The 11,255-nt window shown below is 31.3% G+C and overlaps 1 protein-coding gene and 1 long non-coding RNA gene across 2 annotated transcripts; one reads left to right on the plus strand and one right to left on the minus strand.

Annotated features, from left to right (window-relative positions):
- Positions 1 to 4,624: 4,624 nt before the first annotated feature.
- On the minus strand, positions 4,625 to 5,517 carry LOC135137745 (uncharacterized). Its single transcript, XR_010281918.1, has 2 exons — positions 5,082 to 5,517; positions 4,625 to 5,034 (listed from the first exon to the last, which is right to left on the minus strand). It is a non-coding gene; the product is annotated as an uncharacterized LOC135137745 (long non-coding RNA).
- A 1,365-nt stretch (positions 5,518 to 6,882) lies between these two features.
- Positions 6,883 to 10,709, plus strand: LOC135137310 (cytochrome P450 2J6-like). The gene is made up of 5 exons (XM_064066932.1): positions 6,883 to 7,204; positions 8,806 to 9,029; positions 9,607 to 9,709; positions 10,026 to 10,478; positions 10,531 to 10,709. Exons 1-5 carry the CDS (start codon positions 6,883 to 6,885, stop codon positions 10,707 to 10,709), a joined length of 1,281 nt encoding a protein of 426 aa, XP_063923002.1.
- Positions 10,710 to 11,255: the final 546 nt, after the last annotated feature.

Genomic DNA, 11,255 nt, shown 5'->3' on the forward strand with positions numbered 1-11,255 from the left:
AAGACTTAAAAAATTCGCTAAGGGACAGTTAAATCTAAATAAAAGAAGTTTATTTAAAATAATAGTGTAATCAATTTTGTCGAACGCCTTCGAAAAATCCGTATAAATATCGTCCACTTGTCCCTGATCATCAAGGACATCAGCAATATATTGTGTAAAACAAGTAAGATTAGAGACAGTAGAACTTTGCTCCATGAATTCGTGTTGAAAACTAGAGATATGAAGACGAAAAGAAGTATATATATATGTGAGTAAAGAGTCATTTCAAAGACTTCAGAAAAATTAGAGAGCACAGAAATTGGTCTATAATTAGTAAATAAAGATGCATAGCCACCTTTTAGGACAAAGCATACACGTGCTATTTTCCATACCTCTGGAAAGGTAGAAGTCGAAAGAGATAAATTAAATAATATCTTTTTTATGGCATTTTTAATATCATATTCAGAAATATTCGTTATATTAATATTAACATTAAGAAAGGAAGCTGTGTCAATATGATCCGTGGAATTATTGCTAGTAGTAAAAATACTACTAAAATATGTAGCAAATTCGTTAATTATTGGTTCTGAGGTAGAGTAAGTATTAGGTATTGTCATTGTCAGCTGGAGTTCTTGTTACATTTTTTTTTGTCATTCCAAAAATATTTGGGATTAGTATTTAATGCTTTAATAATTAATAATAATTTAATTTATGCAAAGTGAGATTTGGACTTAATTTAAACCAGATGATGATTGAAATAAAGCTCAGTGTATAATATGTAACAAAACATATTCTCGCAAGGGTCGTACCACTTCGTCTTTGAAAAATCATCTGAAATCCGTGCATCCACAACAGTTTAGTTTGTTCGAAAGTTCGAGTAACTAAAAACAAATGCAGAAGATGAAAGCTGATGCACGTAAGTTTTACTATCAACAGTGTTTATTTATTAGCCTTAATAAAGCATTTTTTCTTTCATTAATTACTTAAAAGTATATTATATAAGCTGCTTTAAGGAATTAATTAAAATTAACAGAAATGTTAACAGCAGATAAGCCCAAAGTTGGTTTATTCTGTATAATAGAAAAAAGTGGATGCAATAAAAGTTTCGTTATTTAAAATCTATTTTGCATCCATTTGTTTTTGTTAATTTCCATAACAAGTTATAATTTATGTGTGTATTTATTTTTAGATAAAATCCTCACTCCACTACAAGAAGCAAAGAAACAACTTTCGATAGAGGAAGCAGTTTAAAAAGAAAAAAGTGGGATACTAACAATTCAAATGCGATAAAAATTGACAAACTCATCGGAGAAATGATTGCACTTCAAAATTTACCGTTTAATTTTGTAGAGGGACTCGGTTTTCGCAGACTGATACAAGAATTATCACCAGGGTATAATTTAAGAGGGCGCAATTTTTTGACTTTGTGTGCACGGAAATGTATGGCAAAGTTGCTAACAAAGTTAAAGAACTAATCGAAAAATTTGATTACATGGCGTTTACTTCTGATATTTGGTCGGATCCAAGCTCTAATGCATCTTTGCTTAGCCTGACTTGTCATGGAATCGCAGAAAACTTTGATCGATCATTGATTATATTGAAATGCGAGACCTTCGACGACCGTCACATAGGTGACATAATTGCAGAAAAATTTGACACCATGCTTACTGAATGGAATATTTCAAAAGAACAAGTGCACTGCATTATTCGTGACGAAGGCTCCAATATGAAAAGAGCTATGCGATTAGCAGTATTCAATGATTTGGATTGTGCAGTTCACAAGATGCAACTCGCTATTCGAGGTGGCTTACAATCGCAGAAAAACATAACAGTTGTCAAACAAAAATGTAAGAAAATTTCGACTCACTTTAACCATTCCAGCATTGCTCAAAAACAACTGCAAAAAATCCAGGACAGACTGAATCAACCGCATCTCAGAGTGTTTCGACATTGTGTAACGTGATGGAACAGTACGTTTTACATGTTTGAGCGTTTTTTCAAGGTAAAAGATGCATTAAGTCTTTAGAATAGAATAGAATAGAATAGATGGTTTATTAGTGTCAGTATATGTGTACACATATTTACACACGTCAGATTTAACCTATCTGTACATATAATATATACTATACTAAACTTACTATACTAAACTAATATAATATTTATATCAATGACAGTGAAATTGACCCTATTTTGCCAGAAGAGTGAAAAATGATTGAATGTTGTGTTGAGCTATTGAAACCTTTTGAAGAAGCTACACGGGAACTAAGTAACTCTCATACACTTATATCATCTGTGATTTCAATAATTAAAATGCTTGGAAAAAACTTGATGATTATTTAACAAGACCACAGGATTCTGAACCAATTCGGGTGGCTGTCACGACTCTGAAAACTGAAGTTTCAGCAAAATTTTCTCTGTTGGAACAATTTATGTCATAGCCACGTACTTAGACCCGCGCTATAAGCACAAGTTACACCAGTGACCGAGGAAAAGATTAAGGAGGATATTTTGAAGATTAGGACAAACATAGAGAATGACAACTCGAACTCTCAACTATCTCCAAATGGGAGATTCCCTAGTGAAAGTTACGGAACAACCTGGAACATCCGGTACAGCCAGAAAGCCATACTTGACAAGCGATCTTGCCATGATGCTAGATTCGTCAAGTGAAGATGAGAGTCAAGAAATATCAGAAAATGCTTCCCCTGATGCTGTTCTCAAGAATGAATTGCTTTCGTATCGAAATAAAGCAAGGCTGAATATAAATGAAAATCCACTTAAATGGTGGAGCGTTAATCGTACCGAATTAAAAATTTTATCTGGAATAGCATGGAGAGTTTTATCGCCTCCACCAGCTAGTGTTCCCAGTGAACAGTTATTTAGTAGCGCAGGATTAATTTATGAACCTCTGAGAAATAGACTCGAACCTGAAAAGGCCGCAGTACTACTTTTTATTAAATATAATTCAACAATTTTTAAATTTTCGTACTAAAAATTTGTTTATGAAATAAGAATATTAAAAAACTCCCATTTTTTTAACTGATTTCTGTACGTATACTAAGTTTCTTAAAAAAAAAACTTGAGATCCCCATCCGCATCCGCATCCGCGGATGTGAGCCTCCAAAATTCCGCATCCGCAACATCTCTGCTTTGAAATTTTGCAAACGTTTTAAGGTTATCGTAATCATGGTTAATTGTTCATCAAAATGTTTATATTGAATAGAATACTGTTATTATTAGTATTTTACACTGCACTACTCCACGTTGATATACGTGTCCTTGCAAAAATATTGATGACGTCATCACAAATTTTGTAAAGTAAAAACTCACTTGAAACATACGTGTGGCACGTTTCTTTATATTTACTTTTTAACATTACATGTATTCATATATTTACTTCAACTTATAGGGGTTCTCATAAAAAAATTAAATTCGCAAAATCAAATTTTATAATTTTTCGAAAATGCGGGATATATTGTATCATTCCGGGCAAAAAAATTCAAACGAGAAGCTTCAGTCATTTTAAAAACCATCATTGTAAATCAATCCTTAATGTCATTCTGACTGACGTTTGAAAATAAATTTAAAATTTTGGCACTTCGAATTTATTTTGTCATCACTATCAGCCCAAAATTTTTTCATCACCCACGTGTTTGAGGTTTCTGTACATTTAGTTGGGCAAAACGAACCTAAAATAAGAAGCAACGTTAGTTGTTCATAAATCCAAATTTATACTTAAATGTCAACGGAATTTTTTGTCCGGCATAGAGTACTTCAAGAGTGACGGAAGTTCTGTCGAAACAACTTTCGACCTATTTTTTGTCTCCTGTCTTGCAACATAGAATCGTACCTGGGTTGTGACTGTTTGTTGCTTTGACTTTGAATTTTGATAGCTGGTTGAAAGATTTACATTAATTTTATTTGTTATTGGGGAGATATAGGGGCATGCGTCATTAAGACCAGATTTACAATTTAAATTTTGATCTAATAAAATTTAATTAACGTTATTACATAATTGTGCATAATTAAAACGATCGTAAGTACATACCAGTTTTTGTGTCAGTTAATTAAGATAATAGCGTGCGTTTAACGAATAATTCGTTACGAATGTGTTTAATGTTGTCATTTCCAGAGTGTTATGCTTGGTCCTATTCTTTTTTTTATCTATGTATGTTAATAGTGTCATTTTTTGTAATTTTGTATTTTCGGTGTTGTACTCGGTATAATTTTAGTTTAGTAAATGTTACTGTAATTTTTGCAACGAATTTGATGTTTCTGTTTGTTGAAATATTTATTTTTAATCGACCTTGATTTTAGAATTTTCAAATTTTATCAGATATATTTCTTACACACAACCCTCATAATTATCCCAAATAGTTTGACAGTGAAGATATTTGTTTAGATCCTTTAGAACACAGATACGGTTACCTCCCGGCTTTTTCTTAACAGTTATCTTATCAGGTACATGAATTCTATGATATGCATGTAGCAGTATTCTACAAATAAAAATATTTATCTACTTTCATTATGTAATGTGCCAGATTACAGGTTTGTCTTTGATATTGTAATGGTAGTTTTTACCGCACTAAGTGCGGTAAAGGAACAATTACCGCACTAGTGCGGTAAAGAGTGACTTTTAGAAAAGAAAGTTTCAAAACCATTTATTAACATAAATTACACAGTTTGAAGCATTTATAAAGTTAACACCAGACGCTGTTCCCATGTTGAAGCTGGGCTTCTCCACCGTGACCTAATTTGTTGAACCCACAGTAACTGAAGAACCCGTTATTTTCGTAGCAATTATTTTCTTATTTTCGACAGATGTTTCAACATATCCTTCTGCCATGCTATCCCACTTCCAGCCTCTATGACCAAGCAACATGTTAATTATTCCCTGAAAATTTCCTCTCGGTATAGCAAATTCTACATAATTTTAGTTTTTGAATTCAGTAAGGTGATAAATTCTTTTTCGGCTCTAACGTCTCGTGTCGTAAAATTTGTGATCTCCTCGTGTCGACAAGCACCAAACACTCCGACTATCAAAACAACCTGAAACTATATAAATTTGAGATTGTTTTTTATCAATATGAGTTGCAATTTACCTTCAAAAATAAGAAATCCTTATCATTCATTTTCTTAAGAAATTGATTTATCTCTTCTTTGGAACAAATAAACGATTTTCTGGGTCGGGAACCTTCTGATTTCCGAGAAGAAAGCCACAACCTGATGATATTCAGAAATATCAACATTCTTCGTAATCAACACCAGGGTTCGCAACATGGAATATCGGCACCATAAGGAGGATGGTTTTAACTTCTCTGCTTGTTCAGCAAAATAGGAATGCATCACCTTGTTCAGAAACGTTACCAATTTTCTTAACTTCCATTCATTCATCAAAATATTTGTACGCTATCTCGTAACGTTCTTTAGATTTACCAGGAACTAACGTATCGATGACAGATTGAGTAGCCACTTCAATATCGGAAGGCAAATTATCCTCTGAATCACTAATTTTTGCACATAAATTGCTTTCACTGAACGCTTGTGAAAAACGTAAATAAATCAGTAACTACGGTTACTAATTTAGCCGCCTTATTTTTTCTCCATAAACACAATTTAAAAAATTACAAAAACATCTGTGTTAATTTTTATGAAAATTATTGAAAGTAGATAAAACGTTGTACAATATTTGTATCGTAATATTTCTTTACGATCCTTGATGGATTATCCAACTCGCCTTCGGCTCGTTGGACAATTTTTCCATCGCGTATCGTAAAATTCCACATTACGATACACATATCGTAAATATCTATTAAAATCCATTTGTTTTCTCAGTTTAAACGTTTGAGTTAAAAGAAATATTTGTTTTATCGCTAATTTAGTTAGTTGTAAGTTTATATGGAAATTATCCCAAATAATCCAAATAAGAAAAGGACTAATGGAACTTCTGTTGAAATTAGTTTTAATCAAAAATTCAAAAAGTTTGTCCAGATATATAACTTTTCGAAGAGTCTTTGAATGTGATCTAGATTCATGATTTTAATTACGGATGATGAGAAAGATTTTTGATTTTTGTCTTACTTCTGTTTTTAATAACATTGTTAAGATGAAATTACTAAGATAATTGCATTACGTTTTTATATGCCAATTACGTGTGTTACATCGTATAAACTCCGAAGAAAAACCGTGTATATAAAGTAAAGAATAGGGACTAAACTAAAGCAGTGCATCATGCTGTATTTTAAATTCTAAAATATATATATAAAACTTTGTGGTAACCAGTTAAGCACTCCCGTAGGTTGACTAAATAGTGCAGATAGAAAATGGATGCAGACGATTAACTTATAATGTTATGTTTTATTTTCTATGAAATACCAAATAACATGAGAGATGTTAATTAACATAACCCAATTACCGATATTTGTCTAAATCGTAAAAACGATTCAATAAACTTTAAGCCTAAATTTTAGGTCTCACGATTCACGTGAAGTTTAAGATTTGTGCAATTTGCCGTACTTTTTTACACATTGATTGAGTTTTAATGTAAATGGTAATTTTATGCAACAACCATTAATTTGTACCCAAAGTTATGCAATTTCTTAGATAACCAGTTTAAAAAAAAGAAGTTCTATCTGATATTTCATTTCATTTTGTTATTTGATTTTGGTGCGATTGGTTTTGCATGCAGCTTAGTGAACGAAAGGTAACACAACATAAAATGTTTATATCTTCGGTTCTAGTTATAATTTACTTAACTATTATTTTTCAATTCAATTTTTAATTTACAACAATTAAATAGCTAATCAATTTTATAAATTTTCACAAAATACGGTATAAGTATTAAATTAAGTATAGGCTTCTAAAATTTAAAACATTATTCTTTGGTGTTTTAAATTTTTTTAGATGTTTGCAATACTTCTTGCTGCAACGATTATTCTCGCTAGTTTTGCTGTTTTGGTCTGTGCTAATAAAAGAGATGCTGCGTTACCTCCCGGCCCTTGGAATTTGCCGCTAATAGGATGTTTACACAAGTTGGATCCAGAAAGAGCTTACGTGAATTTGACCAAACTAGCCCAAAAATATGGACCGATCTATAGCATCAGGTTGGGAAAAGTTAGTACGGTGGTTATTTCTGACCATAAACTGTTAAAAAAGGTTTTAATGAAAGATGAAGCTCTTGGAAGACCATCACTCTATTTTTTTGATTACATATGTAGAGGCAAAGGTAATTGACAGGAAATTGGAGATTAAATTGTTTTTCTACAACAAATAGGAAAACTAGGCTTTCGCCGTTCGTCACGACTAACTTTTTCAAACTAATCCAGCTTCAACCTATTAATTTTCACTTCTAGAAAGATGTCTTGAATCAGAATCGTTGGGAATATTTTCACTTTATTTCTAAATTAATTAATTAATTATTATTATTATTATTAGTAACAAAAAAAAATAGATGGATTATTTTTGAGACACGGGATAACGTTCTACTTAAATAAATTGTTTTTTACGTTTATAATTTTTGGACATTCACCTTTTGGAGTCGTAAAAACAAAATCCATGTTGCTAAAACATCACTAAAACTATACTGTACTGATGGGACCTAAGGACGTCGAAGCTGCAGTCTATAGATGTTGATTAGGTTGTCTAAATGTTTAAAATATTTTGTTTTTGTAATTGAACGCCAAATTGGCGTAAAGAATTTTTTAATGATTTTTCTCGAACTTAGGCTTGTGAACGTCATGTACCGTTGAGTTAGTGCTCCAATGTTGAATCAGCCTGTATAACAAATGGCACATCGTAATAAATGCAAATTTCATGCGAATTTATTAAACAAAATTTTGATGAAGAGACAAACTCAGTAAAAATTTTTTTAACAGTTAAATGATATTCTTATATTTAAAATGTGACAGTAATATGACAGATGACATAGACGGAAACCCGGCACTCAAATTTTGCGTATTCTACAAGACCTGTAAACATTGAGAAAATATGAAGTTACAATATTTCTCAAAATGATCCTTTTAAAGCTAACAGAAAATGCAGAGAATTAGAACAATTTCCAAAACTGATTTATGAAGCTTTTGCTCCTTTTCGTAGCATTTATAAATATAAAGTGTAAAAATATTCAGTATTAACATACTTAAAAAAAAAACAAGTGATGTTCAATTTTCTATTGATGTAATTTCATGAATCTTTCTTTGGGTTTTTCTCATTGTCGATGCAATTTCGCTAATTTTATTACGGGTTTTCTCAAAGTTGTGGATCACCAGGTAAAAGAGTACGGTGTTTTTAAGACGAAGCTGAGGTAAATTTGGCAACAAAAATATAATGAATTAAACGCTATAATTAAATTATTATTTAACTGAAATTTTATTTTTTTGATAACTCAAAACTAAATAAAATATCTGAAAGTAAAAATAATAATATAATTCGAGAAGAAAATATTCTCCATGATTTGAAATCACATGTTAAAGTCAAAAATTTATTGTTTCATTTGACAATGTAGGGTAGTCATATATCTAAGTATGTATAAATATAACCGACATACAGTTCTCTTATATTATTATATTTTATATTTTCATATGTCAGCTAAATGTGAGTACCGTATTCTAATAGCAGTTAGAGAAATATCTTACTAATAAGAAAGCAATATTTTAAAATTTAAATTAAGTATTGTTTAAAAGGTTTTCTTACATGTTGTAGAAAAATTAGTGCATGCACCTTGAGAGTAAAGTGTCTTTGTCGATCTCAGTTTTTTCGTTCGAATAATAAAGTAACACCATCAGTGGTTGTTCGTATCCACATATATACATATATCTGCTGTTTTAGGAATAACATACAGCCATATAAATGTATGGAAAGATCAGAGGAAATTTATTAGTGATTTTTTACGAAGTGTAGGTGGCGCTAAAGTTTCAGCAAAAAAAGAAGCCTTAGAAAATGAGATCAGAAGAAGTGTTGAGGAATTTGTATATGTAAGTTTAAAACTTAATAGATCTTATGAAAATAAACATAAAATCAAAATAGGGGAGCATCCTATGCGTATGTTTCAAGTGAGTTTTTATAATGACGTCATCAACTTTTTAGTAGGGAGAATTATATTGAAAACATAGGACCAACAATAATAGCCCCTGCTCCTAGAATTTCGTAAGAGTGAGACAGCAGTTTTGGGTTTAATGAACAAAAAAATTCTTTTTCATTAATTTTTTGACATATATTCGGCAAAAACAGTTCCAAAAAATTAAAATATCACATTGAAGTTGGCTTCACATTTGACTTTGCTTCTTTTTTGAAATCACCTTTTGTTATTTATCAATTTGAAGTATTTTTTTCTTTAGGATAGATTGCTTTTTGGGGAAAAAACTAAACGTTATACAACATAATTTTACTTTGAAATTTTGTACATGGTCTAAGATCAACGTAACATGGCAAATCTCCAACTATAATTTATTTCTCATCGACTCTAAAAACTTGATAACGTAATTTCAAAATTTTGCTAAGTAAATTTCAGTTTTAATGTATGAAATACCACCCTCTAAAATATGTAGTTTCTTATTTCAATAGAATGTCTTAAAAGATTGCTGTATTGCATTGGTTAAGTTAATTAAGATGTTTCTTATTTTGTTGTAGTTGGTGAAAAGTTATGAAGGTTCTGGTATCTTGCTTGCTGAAGCTGTTACAAGCTATGTAGGTACTGTCACCAGCACTTTATTTCTAGGCAAATCGTGCCCACGTGAGGATAGTGCAAAAGCTATTCAAGCGTTGGATGAAGTGGTAAAAATGTCTGTCGTGGCTGGGCCAATAAACTTTTTACCATTTTTGCGGTAAGTAAAAATACCACAATATTATTATTGCAACACTTCTAATTTTAAGGTTTTTACCAATGTATGCTAACGTGATATCTGTTCTGCAAAATATATGGAATAAAATGCATAACTTTGTGAACGAGGTCATTAAATATAATGCACAATTTTCTCCTGATGAGAAAGAGGATTCTCTACCAAGTATAATTAACGCATTTATGCAGAAAAAATCTACTCGTAATTCAGACGAAATTTACAATTTGGAGGAGTTACGGTATCTTATACTAGACATGTTTGGTGCTAGTACCGAAACTACCGTGACGTCGATCTTGTGGACCGTCCTATACTTAGCAAAGTACGAAGATGTACAGGAGAAAGTGCGCCAAGAATTGCTGTCTGTTCTTAATGGGAAGACACCTCAGATGGGAGATTTAGAAAATTTACCATACACGGAAGCAACTCTAGCTGAAGTTGCTAGAATTAGAACAACTGTAGCTATGGGAGTACCTCACTTAGCCTTAGAAGATATTTATGTCGAAAATTTTAAAATCCAGAAGAACACTATGATAATGCCGCTGCTGTGGGCGATTCATATGAATCCAAACGTATGGAACGAACCTGAAGAGTTTCGCCCAAGCAGATTTCTGAACGACGAAAGAAAATTTGTCCAGCCAGAAGAACTTCTTCCATTTTCAGTTGGTACGTATGTAAATGCATAGAATTAGAGATGCATAAAATTTATTTGTTTTAGGGAAACGAATGTGTGTAGGTGAACATTTAGCAAAGATGCTAATTTTTTTATTTATGGCTACAATTTTACAAACGTTCAAAATAGAAAGCTGCGAACCTGAAATAGATTTGTCTGCTGTTTGTGGAATAACGTTATTACCCAAACCACAAAAAGTGGTTTTTAAAAATATAGATAAATAGATATTAATATGGTACTAAATTTAGATATTTGAAAGTATTTCCTACGCTTTATTTACAATTTTTACTTTATAGGTCACTATAAGTGTACATATATATTTTAATAAAGTTATTAGTTTATTAGTATCTTTGTATTTTCAATTTTAAAGTAAAAAGTATTAAAAAAATTGAAAACAGAGAAGTAGTCAATGTTACTGTGTCTTTTGAATTTTGCCAAAGGAAAATATATATGAGAGGACAAAAAAATGGTCGATGTTATTTCGACTGTACTATCCCCGTAGCTGAAACACAGTCCAAGAAATTCGGTTCTTTTGAAAAATTATAAAATTTGATTTGGCGATTTTTGTTTTGTAACAACCTATATAAAATAAAAACCAGTGGCGTAAATAATATGCCCACAGCCCCTGCACTGGAAAAAATTATTATTATTATCAGTACATGCTTAACTTCGATTGTTTTTGTTTAAATATTGAAAGAATGTGCTCGATTTTATTTAGACATCTTTCGTCCTTCACGTACAGGCGAACACTTTGAAAAATAATACGATTT

The sequence above is a fragment of the Zophobas morio genome, unplaced genomic scaffold, assembly GCF_036711695.1.
Source record: "Zophobas morio isolate AGI-343-1 ecotype UQ-CSIRO unplaced genomic scaffold, CSIRO_AGI_Zmor_V1 ptg000029l, whole genome shotgun sequence".
Classification (NCBI taxonomy): Eukaryota; Metazoa; Arthropoda; class Insecta; order Coleoptera; family Tenebrionidae; genus Zophobas; species Zophobas morio.

Coding starts and splice junctions, on each gene's coding strand:
- LOC135137310 (XM_064066932.1), top strand. CDS start 6,883: ATGTTTGCAATACTTCTTGCTGCAACGATTATTCTCGCTAGTTTTGCT. Junction 9,710..10,025: donor TCTAGGCAAATCGTGCCCAC/GTGAGGATAGTG, acceptor CTCGTAATTCAG/ACGAAATTTACAATTTGGAG. Junction 10,479..10,530: donor ACTTCTTCCATTTTCAGTTG/GTACGTATGTAA, acceptor TATTTGTTTTAG/GGAAACGAATGTGTGTAGGT.